This window comes from Syngnathus scovelli, chromosome 7, assembly GCF_024217435.2.
Source record: "Syngnathus scovelli strain Florida chromosome 7, RoL_Ssco_1.2, whole genome shotgun sequence".
In the NCBI taxonomy this organism is placed as follows: domain Eukaryota; kingdom Metazoa; phylum Chordata; class Actinopteri; order Syngnathiformes; family Syngnathidae; genus Syngnathus; species Syngnathus scovelli.
The window spans coordinates 2,443,593-2,469,773 of NC_090853.1; the positions used below are offsets into that span (position 1 = coordinate 2,443,593).

A 26,181-nucleotide genomic window follows, 5' to 3' on the forward strand; every position below is an offset into this window, starting at 1 on the left:
ATTGCTCATTTACTTATGATTTATTAATTTTGATGTGGCGGATTTCAAAAGTTTTTGCTTTACAGACATGGAACTCAACCTTCCAAATTTTTAAAAATTGATTTATTAAAAATAATGAATGGTGTCACAGTACAGTACAGTATTCACACGGCACACACACATGCACCCACACATAAGATTCAAACACTATATTCACATCATTTTCTCAGATACATTCAAAAATCTACACCATGTCATGGTTGCCGTGACATCTCATTGAGCAAAAATACTTTTGTCTCCCGCCCAAAGCCCCCCAAATCTTCTTTAAAAAAAAAAAAAAATGGAAGAAAAGGTATTTACACAAAGTCAGGGAAACATTTTAATTAGATCAAATATAAAAGACAACAAATCGAGGATCTTTTTATTGTGTAATTCTTAAAGCAACATTAAAAAACTATTATAATTTTAGGGATTATTATTGTTTATATTCATTTGTGTATATAATTAACTTTATTCGTTTGATGTATTTATTTGCAATGAAATCTGAAGTAACTCTTTCATTACACAATATATTTATTTATATATTATATTATTTAATTTCCATAAAGAAAATAGTTTAATATTGCCTGAAAGTTGAAATATATTCCTAAATATTTTTCTAATACTTTTAATTATTAATTATTTTATATCCATATATATATATATATATATATATATATATATATATATATATATATATATATATATATATATATATATGCCTGTGTTGTAATTTCCATTTAGGCCACTAGTGGCCGCTGTTGCCAATAGTTTGATAGTGTTGCTTTAATACAGTGCACCGACACAAAGCACAAGTGTGTGTGCGTGCGTGTATGTGTGTAAATAGCAGCAGAGGATTACAAATGCAAGCAGACAGTACACTGTTGTGGCCCCTTGACTTTGGCACACAGTCAATGGAAATGCAATAAACACACAAACCACACACAAACACACACACACACACACACACACACACACACACACACGCTCTCCTATCACGATATTGCAGATGTGCACAGTTTAATGGTGGCTATCGATTAGCACAAGCTAATATGTACACTTTTTTATTTGAATAATTCAGGCTGACAAAAAACACTGTAGGAATCGTGAAGGGGTCCCATAGATTGAATCTTGACATTTTATAGACAACTTGGATGTGAAGTCCTTTTTTTTTTTTTAACACTTTGATTGATGAATGGTTCACGAAGACGGAATTGGAGAAGCTCACATGAGGTTCTGGAAGGAAAGAAAAGTCTGGATGTACTGGAAGTTTTCGTTAGCAAGTTTGCAATCGAAATCGACAAGTACCTGCTTCTTCATGTGTGGAGAGCGGGTGAAGACGCCACCTAGTGACCCAAAATCTGACATCTGCTCCGACGACCCGTACTGGATTACCTTCTCATCTGTAGATGAGATTCAAATGATTTTATTTGACACAGGATATAGGTTAAACCCTAAACACTCTCATGCCCCCCCCCCTCCCCCATCCTGATATGTAGATTTCATGACCATCACATGATGTCACCCAGCTGTTGTGTGTTTTCATTGTTACTGCCGCCTACCCTCTGATGACCATTTTGCGGCCTCTCTCCGGTGAAGGGAAACATGGTCGTCGTTTGCGAGGGTCCCAACGTCGGCGGGAGGCTGCAGGGACTTCTCAGTGGGCGGAGGAACCGGAGGAGGGGGCAGCTCTGTGGCCAAGTAGGAAATAAACACCCTGCTTAGTTCGAACTCGTATTAACACGGAAGGAGGCCACAGATGGCCTTTGTTGTGATTTAATGCTAAACACTAAATACGTATCAGCCACTTGAGGCAGCGTTGTCACGACTCGTCCTCGGTTACTTTATTATGCGTTACCATGGTTTCCGTTTGTGTAGCCCCTCCCCTCCTGTGGTACCTCACAATCAATGTAATCACAATCGCCTGCCTCTTGTTACCTGTCGTGTATTTAAGTCCTGTCCTGTGTCACTTCCTGTCCGATTGTTGATGTGTTCTTGTCTCACGTCATTGTCGGTCGGGCCTGTTGTTGCTTTTGTTCGGTCGTTGTGTTCGTTTGTCTGCTGTCTCTAATACCCTTTTCCCTCAATAACATTTGATCGCTCCAATCCATGACAAATGTATCTATTATGTTTTGAAATGGATGCTCTTGAGACCTTTTAATCTGCTTGATTTGATAATGACTCTTTCAGATATTGCATGCAGTTTCATTCTGGAAAGTGAAATCTGGCAGACAACAGCTGAAAAAATGTGAGTAGACACTAACTGGGGCAAATTGAAGATAATGAGTCATACCTGCTTGGTTGTGTGGCTCCCGTCTGAGCGTTCCATCCTTGGGGGATTTCTTCTTGGTTCTGCATCTGTGCGTCATGGGGCTCAAATCGCCGCCTGCCACGGGAGATTGTCCTGATGAGTGCAAATATCAGCCTCCAGGATCATAAAGATTGAAAAAAAAAATGCAGAGGCCTAATTGCAACTGACCTTTGTAGAGGCCGTCGCCCCTCAAGGTTTCCGCCCAGCGGGTGGCGCTGTGGGGTGTTTCGCTGTTTTTTGTGAACAGATCCGGGTTGGACTGGGAGAAGTGGGAGTGCTGACGGGCCAGGAGGTCCACATGCTGCGGTCGGGTGTTGTCGGCGGAGGTCAACGCATCCCGCTGAGGGGAGGACGTGGCCGAGTGGAGGGCGGAGGAAGTTTCGTCCATCAGGTAAGTTCTGGCGGGCAACGGGGGACACCAGTCATCTTCCTCGCCGGAACTAGTAAAAAATGGAAGAGTACTGTTAATAGGACTTGAGGACCCCTGAATAATTGAGAAAAAAAAAATTAATTACTGAGTTACCTTGTATTTTCTTAAATCACAGAATGAACAAATAAATTAAATCTGCAAATTCATCTCTTGTTGAATAATTCATTAAAATTTAATTATAATAAAAAATTATATATTCTAATTAAATAATAAAATGTTGAGGAAATAAAGGACAAATATAATCTCTATGCAAAATAAAATAATAAACTAAGGCAAATTCAGCCCCACGAAATTCCTGCTGTATCAGAGAAATATGCGCTTCACAGCAATATTTTTTTATTTAAATTTTTTTTCAACAGGAGTGATACTCACTAAATATTTCCAACATGGCAGTTTCCAGGAGCACTTTTATGACTAACTCATTCAATGCCAACAGGCTCAATTAAACGCAGTCATGTCAAACGAGTTAATTCATGTTGTCACATTGCGGCTAATTCCATCAGTTAAAGACACGCCATGGGGAGAGCGGCCCTGCCCTTCTTCTGCCACACACAATTATCCATTCCCGAAGGCCATCTTACCTGCGCTGGTCCTCGTCGTCCACCTCTAGGTGGCGTCCTTCCTTGTTGGCGGGAAGAGGAAGCGACAACACGTCCACCCAAGTGAGAGGCGCCGGTGGGCACACCGACCCGGTGGATCTCTGCTTGACCAGTTTCTCTATTGAGAGTACAATCGCGACATCATGCTTGGGTGAACTCTCGTCAGGGCATGAAGGACATTCTCATTACGATGTCTTTTCCTGCTTGGTGGACCTCTAAAAAATTTTTGTATATGAACTTTTCACTAAACGAGGTTTTTGTTTTCCCTCTAACTTTGTTATCCTTGAATTATTGTATAGCGGTTCACTTGTCCTTGAAATGTTGTCGAGATGGAACTGAGTTGAGTAATTAAACAAATAAGTTGCAAGAATGAAGCTTATTGTGAGTGACGTGCATGGAATTCAATGATGCAAGGACATATTATTGTTATGCCTCGAAGCTGTCCCTTGGCACCATGTCCTGCCGGTTGCCATGACGGCAGATGTCTAAGCGATACATTCCGCAACCTTGTAAGTCCTCCTCATGCCCTGGCAGCAGAAAATGCCAAATCAAGCCTTCTAATCACCATTGCTGCTCTTCTTGGAGTAGTGCAGCTTGGCGTATTCCGTGGTGGAGTGTCCAGACTGGATGGTCCACTGGTCCGGGTCCTGCTCCAGAGCCACTAGGCCGCTGTTGGATAGCGCCGGGCTGCTGCTGTACGGGTCGGGACCCGCCTTGTAGGAGGCGCTGGAGTAGGTGTCGTAGTAGCTCAGGAGGTCCTCCTCGTTTGCCACGTTGATGGTGCTGTAGATGGGGCTGTCGTTGGACGCCATGTTATGCTTCACCGACTGGTAGTTAGCCATACTGACGGCTGCGCACAAAGGTGGAATTAAAATGTAGTTCCGCCAGTGGCCATATTTGGTCCCATGCTTTCTTACCGTTATAATATTTCTCCGAATCTAGTTTGCCAGGGCAGCACTTGATGGAATCTTTGCTGTTGTGGATCAGGTTTGGAGCGGGCCACGAGTCGGCTAGCCATGGGAAGTTGCTCATGTTCGAACCCAACATACCCGGCCTGGAAGAAACGAATTAAAAGCATTTAATATAATACTCATCGTGTTTATTATTTGGGTTGTTTTGGAGGATGACCATAAAAACGATATTCGGAATTAAATGTTAAAGCGTAATATTTACCCTCCATTCATGAGTCCGGATCCTTCACCGTGAGCAAAGCCAACTAAAGGAATCAAAAAAGTATCATGCATAAATTTTGAGACTATGAAATTGGGAAAAAAAATAATTAAAAAAATAAATTTATGTTTAATTTTTATATAAAAATATTTTGAAGGTTTAATTTTTTTTAATTTGGCCATTTAATGATTTTTATTTACCATGCATACAAATTTGGGCTTTCTGCTTAAGGAATTAATTATAATGGCAGTTGCATGATGCATAAAAGTATGTTTGGGTAGTAAATGTTTCTAAATCAGGTCTTGAGTTGCAACTGCGTTGAAATTAAAGTTGTCACAAATTTCTCCGCTATTGTTTCTTGTTGCCTCATCGAAACAAATTCACTTAAATCAGCTGACAATGACAGTAAGCTTCGAGCATGTCCCATGAGGTCTAATAAGAACTTTTCCATGAGTTGTTTGCAAGCAAACGTGTCAAGATGTCTTTTTTTCTCGGTCTATCAGAAGTGACAGTCGAAGTCACAGTAATCCTTTCGAATTTCAACAACGCCGCCTATCTAAAAATGAGAAGTGTCACATTTCAGAGGTTCAACCCAAGTTCACTTTGGCTGGATTTACACTGCAATGGTTCGACTTCTTTTCTTTCAAGGGGGAACAAATAGATGGCGGCAAAATTGAAAAAAACATGAAACCTTTGAATTGGAAAATGCACTTTGCCGTCCGCCCTTCATCGCTCACCTGCCGGCGTGTACGCGAAGGACGTAGTGTAGTGGCCCAGCTGCTTCCTGCGGCGGTGGCGACAGTAGAACCAGCCGCTGAGGCCCATCAGAGCCAGCCAGGCGGCCATCCCTAACCCGGCGATAAAAGCCGGCTGCCGTACCACCACGGTGATCTGCTCCGAGATGCTTACGTCGCCGTCCGTCCTCACTGGCGTGGAGGCGTAGCCCGTTGGTGGAGCTGAGGAACGAGCACATGGTTAAAAGTTCTGGAGACATTGGCCGAGCTAGAGAAGGGGGGCCGTAGGGGCACACACCACCCTTTTATAATTTGTCAAAGCTCAAGGTGGACAACTAGTTGTTAGTCATAAAAAATAGTTGATTAGTTGAGGACTCACTGAGGGCAAAGTGGACAGGTGAGCTGGGAGCGCCGATTCCAAGGCTGGTCACGGCAGCCACGCTAACGTCGTAGCGCACGTCAGGCAGCAAACCGTTGAGAAGGATAGAAAAGACGGCTCCGTCCACCGTTCGGTTGATTTGCTTCTCCTCGTCCAAGATGCTGCTCACGCACCACACCTGAACGCAACACGTGGACAAGCTCACACTGCGGTGTTTGAAAAAAAGCCCATGAGAAAAATCTCGTGGCAAAAAAAAAATAGTTTGAGTCCACTTTCAAGACTCGCAGTGTTAAGAGCAAACATGGCGAGTGGTTTAAGGGGATTAAAAGTGATCCTTGCCTGAGGCATATTACGATCGCATTTCTTCTCATTAATACATAACAGACAGAATCACAACAAGTCTGCTCTGTTTCCATGTTTTTTTTCTTCTTCTCCGAAATGAGGCCTGAGGTCTGAGTCATCAGCACGGCGCTCACTGGGAGAGAATAGATAATCAGAACACTGCCGTTTTATCAGTGCGCTGAGAGGAGATGACAGGCACGGCGAAGCTTGAGAACACGATGACAACGGCACGTACTGGCAGCAGATAAGAGGCTCTGAATAATCACTAATTTCATAACGTGAGTGTATAAGCTACAGAAAGAAGGCGGATTGTTCCAGTTGCTTTGCATTGCACCACACCCTGCTGCCGCTAGTGACTGTAGTGCGGGAATTATGGCTGCAGTAAGAAATACTTCTTTCCCTTACAGCATCGCTGTGATAAATGCAAACAGACAAGGGCTACGAATGTCAACAAGCTGACCAAGTTGGTGAAGTTGGTTATATAACGTAGTGGGCAGCAAACCAAACTGTGACAATAACAAGCTCCGAAGTCAGTCCAGTCACTGTACATGCTAAATGCTAATAAGTCATCTGACCATTGGGTAACAGCTACATTAGCGCTGATGCTAATGTGAATGTATTAGCTGATTAAAAATTATTATGGAGCAGTTGTACTTTGTAATTTAAGGAGGTCTAGTCAAGGAAAATGTGAATTAGTCAAAGGGTGCACTAAGCTAGCGCTAACATTTTGATTTGAAAGATGCGAATGCTTCGAATCGAATCGTCTTTTTTAAGGGATATATAGTATCTTTAAAGGAAATGCCACATTTGGAGTCTTGACAAGTTCTTTTATGAATTATGTACAATATATAAATTGACAAAAATACACTCAAATTGAGATGTACCATATTGAATCAAATCATCGTAATCCCATTGAATCGAATCGAATCGAATCAAGTCATTTTACTTTAAAAACACTCTTTGCATTGGAATGCAGGGATCTAAGTCAGTCAAATTGCAAATCCAAGATTCTATTTTTAGCTCTTATTGTTGCTCGATGTTGAAACGACTTTACCTTGTATTCCCGAATGATGCCGCAATACACACTTTGAGGCGGCGGCTCCCAGGACACGCTGATACTGGAGCTGTTGGTGAGCTGCACCACCGACACTGCCTGCGGAGCCGCGCTCAACACTGCGGAGTGATAAAAAAAAAAAAAAAAATGGCATGGCTATAATTATTCAGCGCTATTAGCAAGCGTAGACATTCTCCGTTGCGCTTGAAGTTTCTCCCTTAGTGGCAGTTTTTCCTCGTTGTTTAGTGCTTGCTCATGCGGAGTTGGGTGGAGAATTTTACGTGGTGTCATTTACCTTCTTCCGGGGTGCGTAGCAACACCATGAGGCTGTCGTGTCCCTGCAGCTCGTTGAAGTACGGCCTAATCTTCACCTCGTATTCAGCGTTGCCGAGTAAATTCTCTAAGACGGTGCTGTGATCCGACATGGCCTCCACGTCCTGAACCAGCCACGAGCTGCCGATGGTACGGTAAAACACCCGGTACCCCTGAACGTTGCGGGAATGACGAGCCACCTGCGGAGAGTTGGCGCAAGTGGAAATTCAGTGATCCGATTATGGAGGAGCTTATGCGATGATACTTCGACACTCACGGTCCAAGAAATCTTGGCGCTGGTGGGAGACAGAACGACGGGCTTTGAGAGGTAAACCGACACCTCGCCGAGTTCCCTCTGGACTTGTCTGTGGTCCACGCCCGTTTCTGGAGGACTCCCGTCTGGAACACACGGTTCTATAAATACTCAACCGCAGAGATTTAGCAATTGGCATCCAGGAAGTAAATCATCTCACCCTGCGTCCTGACAGGCTCCGAAATGGGACTGGGGTCGCTCAGGCCGTAGGAGTTGAGCGCTCTGACGATGAAGAGGTACACGGTGTTGGGCATGAGCCCGACGACGGTGTGCCGCTCGTGCCGCACGTGGTCGGCCACCGTCTGCCAAGTGCTGCCCACCGATTGGCTGCGGGCGACAATCCAAAGATGACGCAGGGGTGCCTAATAAAGTAACAGCCGCACGTACCTGAAGGCCTCGAGGACGTAGGAGGTGACGGCGGCCCCGCCCTCATGTGGGTTGGACTGCCAAGTGAGGGTGACACTGTTCCTGGTCACGTCGGTCACCACGGGCTTCTGCGGGGGTCCCGGCAATTGGATGAACTCGGAAATCCGGGACGGGGACAAGACCGGGCCTTCTGCTGAGGAAAGGGACGCTGAGAGGTTTTGGAGATGATGTGCGGAAAAGCAAAATACCTCTGACGGTCAGCATCCCGCTCCAACTGGACTCCCCCATGGGACTGGACGCCACACACGTGTACATACCAGCGTCGGCTTCCTGTCAGGCAATTGGGAAAGTCAATTTTGAGTTGTGTGGAGGAATTTGTCTTAAAAATATCGAGTCGATTCTGAGAATAAGATGCAAAGTAACTCCCCGCCCCGCCCCGCACTGCTACAAAGATCCAGAGACCGAATGAGATCATGCTCGGCAGTGTTGACCTTGGCGGCATGCAATCAGGTGAACATCTTCAGATGACTTCAGCTCACCAATGAAATATTGATGGCGCGATGTCAGTGTGCGGGCGGGCTAAATATTTTTAGTCTCTGACGCGTCCTCTCCATTTTTTTTTGCATTCCCTCGACACCCCCTCGATGTTACACTAATGCATCTCTTCTGTTCCATTGAAGGCATTGCCAAGGCAGATCAACCAACCCCCCCTCGTCTTCCTCCTCTTCCTCCTCTTCCTCACCCTCTCAATGGTGGACTGGAGCCAAGCTTAATGTTAAGTTTGCAAGAGCAGACAATAAGCAGGCCTTTTAATTAGAGGCCAGTTAGATGATTAATAGGCTATCTCCAGTCAATTAAGGATAAAGGATGCCGCCTTGCCAAAGTCCAGGTGGGGTTACGGCCCCCCGATAGCGCTCCCACTCTTTCATCAAAGCGCAGCGCTAAATTAGCATTTGCAAACAGGGGCCTTCATTAACATTACAATTATACACCGCCTGAGCACGTAATTGCAACGGGGAGAGAGCGAGAGATAGGTGGCGCCTCGGAGACGTCGCTCTTTGAAACGCGCTCATCATTATGGAATAAATTGGCAGTTGGCATCAAAGTGGATCGGAGCGAAAAGCTAAAAAAGACGATGAAGGTCAAATTTGAAATTGTCGTAATTTGACCTTGCTATTTTTATATAAAGTCAATTTTCATATTGACTCTCACTGGCTCACCTCTATGTCTTTTATTTCCAACGTGCCGTTCTCGGCTAAAGTCAAGCGAGCGTCGTTCCCCTCGATTCTATCCCCGTCCTTCTCCCAAGAAATCCTGACCGAGGGTCCCCCGATGACTCGGCAGTGGAGGCGGGCCGTGGCACCCAGGGACAGCGTGTGATTGGCTGGGCCTTGCCGAATGATTGGCGGGATCTGGCCTGAAGGTTCTAGCATGGAGACATTTATTTACATCTATGCATAAAATTTGGATTGTCAGCATAATTGATGTATCATGAGGTGAAAGGTCAAGTAGGTGGAAGTGATTAATCATACCTCCCTCCACCTCCAGCAGGGCCTTACTCAGCACGCTACCCGCCACACTGATGGCTTGGCAGATGTAGAAGCCAGAGTCCTCCGGGTGGACGTCGGTAATGGTCAGCTCGCCTTTCATGGACACGGAGTAACGGCCTGACTGGGATGGCGGTTGGCCAGGGAACAGCAACATCTGGAAACACAGCATGCATTAACAAAAATCATTATGTTGATGATGCTGTTCCACTCCGGTACTCTAGGTGGCGATGGGAATTGAAAAGATTGAGGTGTTTGAGATAATTACCACCATTCTTAAGTGGGGAAAAGGGAGGCGTGTCTTAGAGAACTAGATCAGTGCTGCTGTTTTGGCTAGCAACAGAGCTCAGGGACTAGGGACTGAGATAATTATAGTTGTGTCTTTTTATAGAATGGTTTCTATTTCAAGGATGGCTTCTATTTGATGAAATATGGTAGGTACTGCTGTTTTGGTTAGCAACAGAGTTAAAGAGTTGAGTTGTCGAATAGATATGAGACTTTTTTTTTATCGTTTGGTTTTGGCTAGCAACCGAGTTCAAGTAGGCTCGGCAGATGAAAGCGTTCATGAGCTGATGTAGTCTGTCGGGGAAAAATTGGTGTCATAAAAAAAAAAAAAAAAAGATAACAAGGGCTTTTTTTATGTTATCCACATGAGGGCCTCCAACAGATGTTTCACACTCTTCTATTTTTCAGAGCGGGAAATAGCATAGATGTGTTTGCACAAGCATATTATTTCTGTAAGAGGCTTAGACGTGAGACATAATCCCCATAAAGAGATGGACCCCCCCCAAAAAACCAGACCAGTTAAAATAAATTTGAAGCAACTTCTTGCTGTTTATTTATAACCCCCACGTGGAAGGAGGACACCGTTTGTCTTCAAGTAACGCCCGCAGAGGTTCTTCACACACCTGCTGTACTTCCTCCTCCACCTCTCCTCCCATCCGCTCTACACTAGAGCATCTCCTTCCGTTTTAAGTCTTCCAAGAAGATGTCACAAAAGTGACTCTTCAAATTGCTCACCTGGCTGCCCTCTTTCTGCCAAAAGATGGCAGGCGGGGGGTTACCCGTGGTGCCGCACTGGAAGGTGACGCTCCTCCCCTGGGAGGCGATCTGGTCCCGTGGCTTGGAAGCGATCTGAGGTGGCACTACAGCAGGAGAGGAGAAGAAGACGAAACTTGTTAAGCACATATTTTTCCTCGCTGTCATCATTACTTCGAAAACACGTGATTGCGCAACTCATCAAAAATAGATAAGCCATTAAACTTCGTGGCTTTTAGTCGGCCCCTATGTTTGCAAGTCGGCATATTTTTCGGCATCAGTGTCCTAAAAGAGCAACCAAAAAATGTGTCTCAAAAGTCAAACATTTGTGATGTCAGCAAATCTTGAGTTAATGTGGTTTTTGTTTTTTGGTGCATTCTGGGACTTGTAGTGCTGGCAGTGAAAAAATGACCTCATTGGTATTGGCTGATAAAAAAAATAATAAAAAATTATTACAGCTATAACTAGAAAAGGAAAATTTTGGGAAAAATGTCAACATAAAATTTCAACATGTTTATTCGATGCTCAACGTGGGCTGCATGAGTCACATGACATCTCATGCTTCTGCTGTTTTGCTAGAAAACACCTGTCCATGTTTTCATCTTCCCACAGGTTTCTCGTGCAGAATTTTAACATCTGAACAGATTTATAGAAGTCACACATTTAAATAATAAGATGCGAAAAAGTCGCCGTGTAAGTCAAAGCAAAAATACTTTACACTGTCAGCCCAGTTAAAATGGAAATTTCACGTCTATAGCCGTCGATGGTAGTGAACGTGTTAGCGTATCAGAGCAGTTTGGGGTCAAACGTTGCTCCTCTCCGTTAGTAAGTAATTGCGCTAATTGGTGCTCAGAAATGCAGAGTGAGAATTAATTTGAGCAATAGAAGGCCCGACAGAGACATGAACGGATTTATGAGTCTGTGATGTAGTAATTTGGACTTGCGCTTATCTGAATTTTTTTTATTTGTGCTCCTCAAAGCCAAGGAAGACGCGCTGTCAAACAGGAAAATAAGAATACGAAACGACAAGGGTGGGGGGGGGGGGGGGGGGGGAGGCGGCGGCACGGAGGGGATGAGTGGAAGTTATGTAGCCGGCCAGCTGGAATGATGATAGGGTTTGAAACAAGATGGAGAGAGATGGAAAATTAATGAGATGGATGAAACACGCAGCGACATCACAAAAGCGCCGATAGCGTGTGGAAAATGAAAAAAAAACAACACACACAGCGAATGGGAGTGAACGACAATTTGCCGGGATTGGATTTCATTTAGACTGATAAAAACATAAGTGGAGGAAAACGTTTGAATCTAGACGTAGAAATCAGGGCGAGGAAAACCAGGAAGGAGAAACGGAAGAGGAGTCATGTCTTATTAATGCGGGGGATGCTCGGCGGCGGTGAGTTCAAGCGCACGTCCAGCAAAACATCTGTCAAATGGCCTAATCCCGACAGTTTAGCATAATCCCGACAGATGTGGCGAATGCTAACTCGGGCCAAAACAAGCACCGGACAGGAGATGACCACATTTTTTTTTTTTTTTTAATATGATGTGGACATGAAGAGAGTATTAGTGCCGTACTGACAACATGAAAAAATGAGCGGATTAAAGATTTGGGAAAAAAGTGGGGGGAAAGTTTTTTTTTTTTTTTGCTAGCTTCCATGCATGCTTGAGCATGTTCAGCCGGCATACAAAATGAATGTCTTGTTCCTGTTCATGGGCTCACCGTGCACCTGCAGCATGGCCGAGGCCTCCGTCTTGCCCACGCTGTTCTCCGACATGCAGGTGTACGTGCCCTCGTCCTGCTCCTTCACGCGGAATAAACGCAGGCTGTTGCCATTACGGATCTCGAACCTAACAAACGAAGACACCCCGGCGGGACGTTATGCCATCATCTGGAAAATAATTTCACTTTAAGAAGCCGAGTCGGTATAATAAGATCAAACAGAAGCTCTTTTTGCAAACTATGGAAAGTCATTCCACTAATCATTAGCAATTAATTTCAAATATTAATTACATTCGCGAGTGAGCAAATGCAGAATTATTTAATAGGCTTAGCTAAGTACACGGTATATTGAGTTGGAAGAAAAAGGGAAAGGAAATCAGTCACAGGATAATTCTGCCGACTAATGAATCCTTTTATGGTTCCGTCTTTATTGAGTTAGGTCAGACCACTGATCCACACGCTCATATTCATACACTAATATTAACCTCATAAAGTACACATTCAAGGTCACAGTTCCGGTACTAGGTATCGATGCCGGTCTTATTTTAAGGTATTGAGTACTCAAAGAGGCCGCCGATACCAGATACCGATATTTAAGGTAAATAAAAAAAACTCCAACTAAGTCTTCTTTGGCAATAGTTGGCACTCTTATTTTGAGGTATCGAGTACTCAAGGAGGCTACCGATACCTTAAAAAAAATCTGATTGCAAATAAGTCCTTTTGGCAGTAGTTGGCGCTATAAAAATATTTTGTTCACACTTCTTACCTCCCTCGCGGGAGTTCCCTGTCCTCTCGCCGCCATCTCACAGTGGGAGGTGGATCGCCGTGGACTTCGCACAGGAAGTCGACGGTGTCGTCCTCCATGACCACCTGGTTGATGGGTCTGCGCACCAGCACGGGGCGCTCGTACACCACCAGCTCGGCGGGGTCGCTGTCGCGCTCGCCCACCATGTTGGTGCCCACGCACACGTACATGCCCGCGTCGCCTTTCCTGGTGTGCGAGATCATCAACTTGCCGCCGCGCACCTAAAAAGAATGGCATCACAACTAAGTCTTATATTAAAAATAAAAATAAGTCATGGTCAAAATTTTATTTAATTTAATTTTAATAATAATTTTAGAATTTTCAGTTAAAAAATGAAATTATTGGATAGTCACCTGATATATACGACAAATAAAATTATAATTCGGCCGCTACTCACCGAGATGCGTTCGTCTTTGGCGTTGACCCTGACGTTATTGCGCTTCCACGACACCAACGGTTCGGGGTGACCGCGCGGGGGGACGCACTCCAAGACGGCGGGCTCGCCGGCGGCCACCACCACGTCGCTCGGCGCTTGACGGAAATCATCTCGGAGTACTGCGGAGAAAAAAAAACCCCACCGGAACTAATTACATGGGCGAGAAGCAGGCGGCCATATTGCTGGCAAAACATTTGTTGGAATTGTTTAGTCTTGATTTGCGTGACTTTCTCCTGTAGCGTTTTTCTCTGTTGTCCGTTCTGGCGGAGCTGATGAATTATGCATATCTCCCCGTCCTACACTGAGTAAACAAATAACATTGCGAATTCATAATTCATAGGGAGGGGAGGGGCGGGCTTTGTGTATTTACAGAAGCTTTGCGTTATCCTTTCAAAGAACTCGCGAATATACCGTAGCCATGGATGTCACTACACCTGTGTTTGCAGGAGAAGTTTGACTTTGCCAAGTCTTGATATCTTTTAATTTCCCGCCGTGAGTGACAGAGCAAAGCTCGGGTGTCAAGCAGAGCCGTCTCCTCCACGGCGGAATCCATCATTGTAATCTCGCTCAGCAGATCAACTTGGAGAACTTTTATCAGGCAGTCTAAAGTACCTCAAAGTAGCTCCCTTTGAAAAATACTTCAACGTGCGGGTGAAAAGTAGCTCATTAGCATCATCCAGTCAGGTGAAAAAGATTTTTGGTGCAGATCTGCTTAAAGGTGCAGATATATAATGGACCACTGCATACATATTTTAAAAATATTTTTAAAATTAAATATAAGTATTTCAAAAATACTAATTTATAAATATTTTAAAAATATTTATTTTTAAAGATATATAATTTATTAAGATATACCTTGTATTAAAACCAACTTAATAATGACATTTAACCAAACTTCAATTTCAGTTGGAAGCAATTTTGAACTCCATCAATGATCTGCACGCTTGCCTGCCAGCTCAGACGATGACGACGGCCGGGCCGGGCCGTATAACATCAATCTTCAACCCCGCCGGGCTTGGGCAAAGCTCATTTGAAATTAAATGATGGCGAGGTTGTAAAAATGGAACGTTATCATCAAGCGTCTCGGGGAAACCATGATGAATATTCCCGCCGCTTTGTGAGACTTCTACCGGCGCACCTCGGATGATTTTAGACTCGGGTGGAGTGACCTTTTGCAGAAACGAGGCTTCATTAGGGATGTCGGTGCGTACATTTATATTCATTCACCTAACGTGCAAAAAAAAAAAAAACACAATTGCCATCACCTCGCTCTTCCAATGTGAAACTACAAGGGCGTCCATTTTGGCTCCTGTCACGAGCTCTGCTCTGAACACACAAAACACGACCATCCCTTTCCAAATCAACCCGCGTGACATTTGCTCTGTACACAAACGCTCTCAGATGCCGCTATCAATCCAAAGCCCTGGATGAAAAATCTCGGAAGCGGGCACTAAATAACAGGGCAGGCAACTTGCCTGAGGGGCCCCGATAGACAGACGGTACTTAAAAGAGGAGAAAGTTGCAGAAAGTAAAACTTTTTCCGAGGCGGCCATCTTAAGCATTTGTCTAAAGATGACTAATGGTGGTTCCGTTGTTCCCCTTAAAGTACCGCTAATGAGATCCTTCCCGCTCCCACTTGCAACTTTCGCCGTGACAAAGCCGGTCACTCGGCCCCCCCCCCTCTAACTTCTCCGCCATGATAGCACCGAGCGGGACAAGCGATTCTCCTCAAGGGGGGGGGCGAGGCCCTGACCCTTCCGATTCGCAGAGAGACAAATCCTCCCAACTCAATTTCCCCGAGGCGCTTCCTGTGCACTTCAATAAAAGACAAAATAGGGCTAAATAAGCGTTGCATCATCATTCCAGGCAGGGAGCCGGCTCTCGCTAGATTGATGTTGATATCTCCTGCCGAGCATCGCCTTCTTCTTAGATTGGTGAGAGGGAGACGAGTAAAAAAAAAAAAGGAGATACAATTTCATTTGATGGCTCTTTTTTATATTAATCGATTGTGAGCGTGGGAAAAAAAAAGCCGCGGGGTGGTTTAGTCAACAGGCGACAAGCTATTTACATAAGTGACACGCTGAAAGAAACACGATGCTCCTCTGTCATGTTGCGAACGGGAAAATGTCGGGAAGTGAAGTCTTCGGATCGTCAACTGAAATATTTATTATGATCTATTGTGATCTCGTGAAACAATCTGACTTTTGTTTTTTCAACGATGGCTGCTTTCTTGTTGCTATGCGAATAGTTTGCAAGCAGTATTGCGCAATAATAATAAGGCCGATTCCAGCGGCCGGTCAGAACTAATGAAGTCATCGGCTGGAGGGCCGACGACGATCCTTTTAATCCTCGCTCGGATTGTCTGGTCGTGCGCTTTAAAGTCGTAAAGTGGTTCGTCTCTCAGCAAGAGGACAATTAACCTAGGTGTTTTTTACACCCGAGCACGGGACGGCCGAGCTCCCTGCTGGGGGGGCTGAGTTTGAGAACGAATTAATTTATCACCGCACACACTTCTGCTTACTTTTTATTTATTTATTTATTATTGGAGTCTCCTTGTAGGAATATTATTATAATATCTACCCTGCTTAACAAGCTGATTTGATGAATGGAACTTTTTGTTTTCCTTGTTTGTACCTGTTGTTATTGGCTCCGCCCCTTTGTGTCATCCAATCAGCTCGCTTAGCCACTTTGTCTTGTTTTTGCTACGGTTTATTTGTTACGTCGTTTCTATTTTTTAATTCCTGTCGTTAAAATTAGAGTTTCTTAAAGGTTCCAATTCTCTTATTGATCTATGTAAGGCCATTTACCTGAAAATATTGTTCATTTGGAACTTTTCAATCTCTTTATTTCAGACAATTTCTTTTTTTTTCCAAAAATAATGAGTTTTATAACAGTTTGCTTTTCAAACACAGGAGAAAACAGCTCCGCCCGACAAGTTTGATTCCTTCATAATCCCTCATCGGGAATAAGAGGAACATCTGGATGCCGAGCCTTTTAAAGCAACTTTTCTTTTTTATTTGTCCTACTTTACTTTAATCCTCCCACGCCATGTGACCGCCGTCTCCTCACTGAGGCGTTAGCATCGGTGTTGGCACTTTGGAGGGAAGCGCCACTTGCGACATTGTCTCATTATTTTGTGTTTTTCTTTCTTTCAAGGCTTTAGAAGTTTGTAGTTAAAGAGAATAATGACACTGGCTTGCATCCAAGCGCAAAAACACTTTAAGACAAGGCGCTCACTGGCTGGAAGATATTTTGTGCACTGCCATTTTAGGAATAATTGCTAAAAAAATCTATTTTTTGTTATTTAGTTTTTGAATGAGCTGCTTTGTTTCTACTTTTTTGTTTGTCTTGGCATATTTTCTTTGTTTTAAGCACAAAAGGAACCCGAAAGCGGCTCAGTACATTATGGCTCAGACAAGAACAACAAAAAAACACAACGGGCTAATCTAAAATGTCCACGTTTTTAAAAATAATTCCTGCAGTTTCATATTATTAAGAATAGTCCTGCTTTTAGAGAAAGTGGACTTATATAAAAAGACACAATCCGGCAGTGATCAAATTAGGATAGTTGACTCTGCTAGCAAATCTCGGTGAAGTGGAACAGATGTATGGCTATTCGTTAGCGCTCTTGGGACTTGTACACGAGTTCCTCTCCACCACCTGTTGTCAAGCCACACGCAAACACAAATCCTCGTGCCAGACCACCATCTTAAAAGTGGTCTCTCATTAAAACACTCCCACACACACACTCCCATCCTCGCCTTCCCTGCCAGAGGTAATTGGGTCACTTTTTTAGCCCACAGTCAGCACAATCGCCCTCATAGGGGAGGTAGAGTTGGGGGGGGGTCTAAGAAGACCACGACCATGCTGGCTTAGCATATGCCCTTCTGCTTGCTAAAGGAAAGCAGATTAAAAGTAAACAGATCATGCTCCAGGGGAAATGCGCCAATACTTCCGTGTTATGTTGCTAACAGAATCTCGCTACAAAATATTCTTCTCTGTGACTACTTTCTGGATGTAATGTATCTTTAGGAGCGATGTAACACATCTGTGTTTTTAAATACGGCCGTGAGATGCAGATGAGGCCAGCCATGCAAAATAGAACGCCCCTGTCATGAAGCCACAACACGAGATAAGACTCCAACCGCTGTTTTGCGTCTCCCCTACCGGGATGATTCGACCCTGCTAATCTTTTCTGCAGCTTCCCCTAATCAAGGCACCGGCTAATCCATTTCCCCCGCGCCAAGGCGAGCGGCGGTTCAGCCGGGGGCCGAGCCACGCTGGCGCAATTAGGAGGAGAGAAGACAATGGCGCACGTCCGGGGTCGACGGGAAAGAAAAATAGCGGAGCGAGCGTGTCGTGTATCTGCTCTGCTCCCCTGCTGTAGTCCTCAGCTGCATAACAAAGACAATACGCACGCAGTCAAATCTCAAATGATGCAATTAAAGAAGAAGTCCACCACAATCAATGTGATTTGTTCCAACATGGTGCACCTGAATAAAAGGCGCTGCGACAGTAACCTAATGTGAACCTCAGCTACGGAAACCATTTTACATTTTGCAGCAATGTAAAATCTATTTCCCCTCTGTACTTGTGTGATAATACCTGATTTGCTGGTATTCTTTATTATCTGAATAATATAGTTTATAAATATAAGTTGTAAAACAAACCATTAAAGTGTATATAAGCAGCCAAACATTTGTACAAATGCTAGCTTAGCTTAGCTAGCTTGGCCTAGCTAGTCAAAGTCTGCTTTATTGTCAATTTCTTCACATGCCAAGACACACAAAGAAATCGAAATTACGAAATTATTATAATTATATTACTAGCTTAACATATATTAAAAAATTAATAGAAATGAATATCCCAAAATCTTACTTGCAACTTCCAGCGAAGCATTGCGACTCACGGCCTCCCCCAGGTAGTTCCGCGCCACGCAGGTGTACACGCCCTCGTCGGGTTTGCTGCGTCGGCCGTGGACGATACGCAAGAAGAAGAGCGAGCCGCTGGGTAGGAGCATGCGGTGCGAGCGAGGGTCGTCCTTGTCCGTCTCCACCCGTTCGCCATCCTTGTACCACTCCACGCTGGGACCGGGGCGGCCCTCCGCCTTGCAGTTGAGGGTGGCCGGCTCCCCTTTGGAGACGATCAAGTCGGACGGGTCCTCCACGATCCGGGGGGCGCTGTCTTCGAACCGCACCCGTGACCCTTAGAGATAGAAAGATGTTTATATTAGATATATATATATATATTTTATTTTCTATTATTATTAACCATATATATCTCACAACGGCAATATTGAAGGGAGGGAAAAAAAATGGAATGAGATTTTTCAAAAGCATTCAGTCTGTGTCCTGAGAATCCCAGAGGACAAGGTCTGCACTCAGGATGCAGCCAAGCATTTAATTTGTCATTTATTATGTCGCTGGTCAGCCTGTTGCGGTTGAAGGAGACTGTTGGGCCCCAAAAAGTGGAAATTGAGAGAATGAGAGGTGAGCTATGGTGATGAAGATAACTCTTTCTCTATCTCTGCATCTCCCAAGGGATCCATTACCAGCTTTTTCCTCACCACTGAGGGAAAAAGGGCCAGCAGATTTACGCTAAGCTTTTAGAGGCCAAGCCGGCATCCCTAACAACGTGTTACTCTTAGCCATGAATAATTCAAAACGCCGCCGCTTTTAGGTGGATTCTGACGAACAGATGGTCTCCTCCTCGTGGAATTAACACAACTAAAAATGAAAATGGTCACTGCACTGCTTTTACAAGCATTATTTCCAGCACGTAATCTGGACTAAAAAAAAAAAAAAATCCATTATGATTGCAGATGAGCAGTTGCTGATGTTAAAGGGGCGTAAATCCTCCTTTTTGTAGCGATAAGCAGATTGACATCTTTTGGTCAACCTGAAGTCAACGTTTTAGAGCCGCTCACACCTCAAGGTCGCCCACCGCTCTAAAAGGTTTTATGCAAGCGCTAATCGAGCTATTAGAAAAGAAACCCCGGCGTTCTGGATGGGTCACCGCAAACACATTGTAAAAATACGTGAGCCCCATGCTAACGCTCAAGATGGCCTCTTCTCTTAGCCGCGCTGCGTTGACACAGTTTGCAAAGCACATTTTTTCATGCCCGGAGATGGTAAACAAGAACTCAAAAAAGAACGAAGCCATCTGGAAGGCTTGGAAATATCACTCGAAACGCTCTTTTGTATGCTACTGGAACAAGATGGCGTCACAAAACAAACAAATAAACAAACAAACAAGAATATGGCTCAATGTTTGCATCTAAGAGAAACATCTTTGATTCCTCTCAACTAAGATGGCCTTCAAAAGTTCATCGCAGAAATAAAAAAAAAAGACAAAGCTAATGAATAGCCATACATCATTAATATTATTTAATATCACTACTGTATGAGAAATCAATCAGACAATTTGTGTGTACCATTTTTGTTTTTAGCTTTTTTTGCTACTCCATGTAAAAACCATGACATCGAGGAGACAACATTTAACATGAACAAAGTTCTGGACCATGCTTCCTGAGAACAACCCACACAAGTCTTCTGAGCTAAAAATGCGGAACCAATCAAATTCTTGTAAGGCGTTCATGACCTCCATCCAACATTGAAGAAGCAGAAGCAAGAAAAGCAATTCATTATTTTAGCAACGCCTTCCGAAGCATGAAACCTGCCAATAGTCCTGCCTACGCATGAACTCGTAACTCAATTGACCGTCGGGAGAACTGGGGAACTAATTCACAGACAAATGACTTTAAATGGACTAAATTAATGACACGCGGAGATGGCGGCTTCTCATTAGCACGCAGCTATTCGAAACACGCCAACCCGGAGACGACAGCCAGACGTCTGTGTGTACTCAACACCGTTTGGCAGTGTGTCACCGGTGCGACACGGCTCTGGCATCTTGACTTTGTGCGGCTGCCGAGCTTCTACCGGTGACAAGCCTGCAATCAGGGACGCGACTACGCCACATTGAGCAAACACGCCGACACATTTTGCTTTGTACCAAAGCGACATTTTGTTGGCTAATGTTTAAACGCTGACAGAATGATTGCTTGAAAGCCTCTTTTGAAAGGGGAACGAAGATGTGGCGCTTCAATTACGGACACCTTTTTTGAGGTGTTTTAGTCTGCATATTTTGTTGTTTTTTTTCACAAGGAAATGGACGACAGTATAATTGCACACTAAATGAAAATACAGCCGCAATAATTAACATATAGATCATCCAGCTATGTTTCGAAAGCTCTGGGCCTCATTAGGGTCAGAGCTGAACTGCAAGGATACCTCAGGGGGTTCCAAAAATAATGGTTTTTCAAAGCCCAAAAATTCTTCAGGAAATTCCGATTAATAATCACTATATGTGCTCTTCAGGTGATGGGGGAAAAGTGAGAAAATAATTCCCGGAAAAATCGCAAAACTGGCACCTGTGGGGTTTAAGTATAATTCGGGGGGAGGCAGTGCCCCCGCGGCACCCCCCTCTAGCTCCGCCAGTGACTGGTCATCAACTAATCGTTACAGTTAACAAAAACTGGCACCTGTGGGGTTCAAGTATAATTCATGGGGAGGCAGTGCCCCCGCAACACCCCCCTCTAGCTCCGCCAGTGGTCATCAGCTAATTAACAAAAACAAAATAACTGCAGCAAAAATTCAAAACATGATGACTAATAAATAAAGATATTGCAGTATGTTCTAATCTGGAAGAACTGCATCTCCTGCTTCCTCAAGGACAAAATATATTGGCAAAAGAAAGGCCCTAAAATGCATATAGTCAACATGCAACCTTGAGCTAGCGTCCTTTACAGACGCCTGCTGGCTCGCTTCATCAATCCACTGCAAGAAGCCCGTGGAGCTTTTTCTGGCAGAATTATAGCAATTTTCTTCTTTAATTCGATATCCCCCACACAGCCATATCGCCATCCTCTATTGAAAAAGACCACTTTAGTGATTTATTAGCAGCGTGGTTGACTTCTCACTCACCGTGAACCGACCGTGAGGACGATTAAAGTGCGCTAATCGCCTTGATTGTATCTAAGCTGTGAGGATTTATTCATCTTCTCCCGCTGTACAAACACATCAAGGCGGGAACAGGATGCGGGACGCTAACCATTAGCGACGCTGACAGACAAGCTCTTAATTGCAAAGTGACAGAGCGTCTTTAGATGCGTTGACGGCACATCAAACACTCCAAGTTGGTGGGCAAATTAAAAAATGCCTAACAAGCCTCGAGCTCGGACCACCTGTAACGTTTGCTAGCTTGAGGAAAACATTAGCATAGTTGTAACTAACCAAACAAAGTGACTTATAATTGTACGAGACTTTTGAGACGCCTTGGCGGACCAGCGACACGAGCCGTGAAAAGGACACCTTTAATGGTCCGCGTAAAAGGGTCTGAGGCCAAGGTGTGAGATTAAAAGTGTTATGGCACTCCGGTACAATAATTAAACATTTAACGGGAGAAATTGATGACACGTTAGGTTGATTTTATAAGTCACAAGGGATGAGACGGCGGAATGGTAACGAGTGACGAATGTGAAACTTTCGAGATAGAAGTGTCGCAGTGTCGTGCTGTGCTGTGAGCTGTGTGAAATCCTTTTAGCTGTAATCATGCAGTCGACACAAACATTTTCAAAATGTCAACGTTATGGCATTCAGCCATATGTCAATTCAGGTTTCAGGGTTTTGAGACTGAGCTAATATTAAACTAATATTTAATTGATTTACTGAAGTAACTATTGTCTGTTTAGAAGTGTTGCTGCACCATTTGTGTTCAAATATACATTGATTAAATTGTGCAATTATGTAAATGTGTAGTTATACCAGCTAATCACTACACTTAAAATAACACACCATTTGAAGCGCCCCCTAGTGGCAGTAATTGAGTACTTCTTAAACCAATTAGAGGACCTGCTGTATTTTGTTTGTTTGTTTTTGCTTGGACTTTTGACTCCTCACAACTTTTCACACATGAGGTAAAAATCAGCTTAATTCCAACTCATTTAATCCATTTTTAATTCATTTTCAGATTCTAAAGGCCAATAAAATGGCAGCCGCAGTCTTGGAGCATTCCAAATATCCTCTGCCGGTGGGTGATAACGTGTTTACCAAACAAATTTAAAGCCAAGTCGACTTTGATTCTCTTCTGGCCTCGCTCCGAGCCGTCTGAGCCATTGTGTGCCTCCTCACGGCCCTTCAAATCATCTGGCGGTGATGTCATCATCGGCTCTACCCGAAACAGGGACATCATCAGCCTCCGTCAGCGTGACTCAGGTATAGAACAGATGAGACGAACGTTGAGAAGAAGCTTCTTCCGAGGCTTTATCAAGCGATCGTTTTTTTTTTTTTGTGTGTGTGGAGGAGACGGGGATAGATGTTTTCGTGAGCCCGCAGCTACATTTGTCATCATGCAACTAACTGCAAGGGCACAAAGAGGAGGCCAGACTTGTTTGCCATCATTCAGCACCACGTGTGCCAAGAGAGCTCACATCTTAATAGGATCTAACGGAGAATTAACGGAGATTTGTGCTCCCGCATAAGAATGAACTGCAGGCATCAATGAATTTCGTAACCTCAAAGCAGTGCATGCTACATGGAGACAGGTGGAAGGGGCTGTCTGTATTTTTATTTTTTTTGTGAACAAAAATTAGATATATAATGGTGGCAGTAAATTCAACTCCACAACAAGCTACAGTTTAGGATAGTGAATAAAGAAGAGGCTTCAAGCTGTTTAATGCCAGTCCCAGTTAAAGTCTACTGTAAAGCTAAGACAATTACATTTGCTGTATTTAGAACTATACAAATGCCTGTTTGCAATTTTCCGGCTAGCTTAATGCTAACAAATAATGGGAAACACCGTAGACAGGCAAATATATTGCACCTTTTATTTCATACTTTCAGGAATTGATGATTTTGATACAAGCTGTGCAGCAACACATGTAGACAGACGATAGTGATGTCACAGGTTTTGGTCACATGATGTTTGCAATTTTTTAACGTTAAGTTCAGCCTCATTGAACCCTAACCCTAACCCTAACCCTTTTCCATTCATTTCAATGAAAGACAATTGCAGCCAAGTGGTGGTTTCATGTGGTTTAATATCACCCACGTTTTTTTTTTTTTTTTGATGGAATAAAGCGAGTCAAGCCCCGCTGAATAAAGTACCTTTGACTTTCAAAGCAAATTTCACACACCAAAAAATCTTTCAGTACCTTCACCATTATTTTGTCCGCTCAATGCAATAACCAAATGAGCTCCACCTGCTCCTCTCTTGAAAACCTCTCGAAATCAACTCAACGCTCGAGTGCTTTACCGTCAGACGCATCGGGAAAATATGCAGTTTAAATGAGCTTCAGTCTTTTCCATGCAGTATTAATGGAGGCGGGCAGACGAGGAGATGGTGGGTGTTAGAGAGCACCTGAGTTGGTGAGAAGTTACACTTGTCTAAAAAAGCCATCGCAAAGAGATGTGGAGCGTGATTAGAATGTGGAAGTGCTAAAATCATCCCAGAGGGAAACATGAAAGGTAAGTGACCACCAAACAGTGAAATGATCGTGGATGGTAATTTAATGCAAATGTGCACTTCCAAGCCAATATTACTGATTAGTCATGGCCAACAGGGGGCGATGTGAAAAGTAGCATAATTAAGCATAATGGTAAAGTGATCCAATTTGTTAAGACGGTAGCCACAGGAAAATCTTTTCGATGCATTTTTAATTCAAATTGATAAACAAACATGGAACTTCACTTTGTGTTTGCAGTGAAAGTTTTTGCCATTTGTTATTCTCACCCCAAAAGTGAAAAGGGCTTTCAAAGTGTAGGTTTTTGTTTTATTTTATTTCTTAAAATAAACATATTTATTTATTTATTTATTTATTTATTTATTTATTTATTTATTTATTTTCGTATTCAGTGAATCTTATTTTACTGTACATATATATGCATATATACATAATTGATGTTTCTTTATTATTATAATATATTTGATCATTTTTAATCACAAAACTGTGGTGCTGCTTGATTAATTTTTTTTTTTTTAAATTGGATTGAATCCAGAACATCAGTCGGATATAAATGATCAACTAACAATCTATATTCGTGAATTGTTTTTTTTCTCCTCGAGATTTAATTTGGGGGTTAGATTAAATCTCTGTCAATATAATCTGCTATTAAGCAATGGTTGGAATGCTTTTGTAATCCAGCTCGCAACGGTAATAAAAAAATAAGCGCTTAAAAGCATTTTCAGTTGGGTGGGGGTGAGCGTGGGGGGCCATTTCAAGCTAAGGCCACCGTCCCTATAGAGAACCAGATTTTATTGCTACTCTCGTGGTTGATCCTGATCGTAAAAGTAAAGGGTCAGTGTGTCCTTTGAGGTTATCACCCGGATGGCAAGTCATTGTAGCTCTTAATGTACATACTATAAAGTCCTTTTTTTTTTTGGCTCATTTGTCCCACTTGGACGATAAGTTCCTAGAATAAAATATTCGTTCACAATACATCAACCAATTACCGAATGTCCTTTGGGATAAATGATGGTCTTCTACAGGTAGTAGTAATAATCTTGCTCAGGTCTTTGAATGTCAGAATAAAATTATGCTAAAGATGCCACTGGGACTTTTTTTTTTTTTTTATTGGTACATAATATGCAGGTTGTCCCTTAAGTCACTGAGTTTATAGTCATCAAATCATATTGAAGCTGTCAATCATGTCATGTGAGTAAATTCTAAGATATTCAAAATATCATTTGACATTTGAAATTTTTTTGTAACCCAATATGAGCATGTAATCTGTGTCTTACCTGATGTTATGGTGCTGGTGAATATGACCAACAACCCAAACAGCAGATGTCCAAAGTTCATCGCCAAGCCGGCTCTGGGTCAAAGCTCCAATCCGGGATTTTTCTGTCTTCACACTCCAAGCGGGCTCTTCAACCCCAGCTGGATGATTTCAAGCGAGTGAAATCACCCCCAAACAAACTTTACAGTCCATCCCAGAGAGCTTTGTCAGCATCATCAGCATCACCGTCCGCTTGGATGAACCTTACAAGACGGCAGCATCGCTCGGAGCTCTCGTGGTTGTGCTTGGAACACAAAGAAAAGGTGGCTTTGAGTCGATTTAGCTCAATCGGGAAGGAGGAGAACGTGTTCTCTGCGCTCCAGACGCCAATCTGAAGCGAGAGCTGCGCTTCTTCGCCTGATGGCTGCAACAAATCCTCAGCCAGCTCCACTCTTTAAAGGGACAGACACGACATCTGTGCTCTGTGTGTGTGTGTTTGTCTGAGTATGTGTGTGTGGACACACACACATTGTAATGCACTAGTGGGGGCAAAAAAACAACAATGCAATCTCCCTTTGTTTGTTGTGGGTATAATATTTCAGTAAAGCTCGGAGTGAATTAACGATACGGACATCACATATGCAAAATTGGAGACTGAGACAAATTGGAGTGAAAATAAATCGTTATTTTTAATAGGATTACAGCCCATATCTATTTTCAGACACCTGATTCCAAGCAAGCAGTATTTTTTTTCTTTTTTTGGAGAAGGATAAAAAGCACACTATGTGCAGAGCGAAAAGGGACAGACAGTACACAAATGCCAATAA

The 26,181-nt window shown here is 43.4% G+C and overlaps 1 protein-coding gene and 1 long non-coding RNA gene across 5 annotated transcripts; one reads left to right on the forward strand and one right to left on the reverse strand.

The window, feature by feature from the left end:
• Positions 1-693: 693 nt before the first annotated feature.
• On the reverse strand, positions 694-25,796 carry zgc:77784 (uncharacterized protein LOC402947 homolog). Of its 3 annotated transcripts, none has more exons than XM_049726682.2 (25): positions 25,377-25,796; positions 18,456-18,782; positions 13,539-13,696; positions 13,103-13,362; positions 12,337-12,464; positions 10,596-10,720; positions 9,561-9,732; positions 9,249-9,454; positions 8,277-8,358; positions 8,050-8,221; positions 7,823-7,989; positions 7,627-7,748; positions 7,333-7,549; positions 7,038-7,156; positions 5,642-5,819; positions 5,266-5,484; positions 4,532-4,574; positions 4,276-4,412; positions 3,924-4,208; positions 3,341-3,476; positions 2,498-2,769; positions 2,312-2,404; positions 1,581-1,709; positions 1,327-1,421; positions 694-1,254 (listed from the first exon to the last, which is right to left on the reverse strand). In XM_049726682.2, exons 1-25 carry the CDS (start codon positions 25,435-25,437, stop codon positions 1,243-1,245), a joined length of 3,915 nt encoding a protein of 1,304 aa, XP_049582639.1. In that variant the 5' UTR covers positions 25,438-25,796; the 3' UTR covers positions 694-1,242. The 3 variants fall into 3 exon arrangements, with proteins under 3 accessions (XP_049582639.1, XP_049582637.1, XP_049582638.1); XM_049726680.2 differs by having other exon boundaries at positions 2,312-2,422; positions 25,377-25,794; XM_049726681.2 differs by having other exon boundaries at positions 2,312-2,422; positions 8,050-8,218; positions 25,377-25,793.
• Positions 1,935-3,728, forward strand: LOC125972732 (uncharacterized). 2 transcript variants are annotated; one of them, XR_007482904.2, is made up of 3 exons: positions 1,935-2,266; positions 2,577-2,720; positions 3,263-3,728. It is a non-coding gene; the product is annotated as an uncharacterized lncRNA (long non-coding RNA). The 2 variants fall into 2 exon arrangements; XR_007482905.2 differs by having other exon boundaries at positions 3,370-3,728.
• Positions 25,797-26,181: the final 385 nt, after the last annotated feature.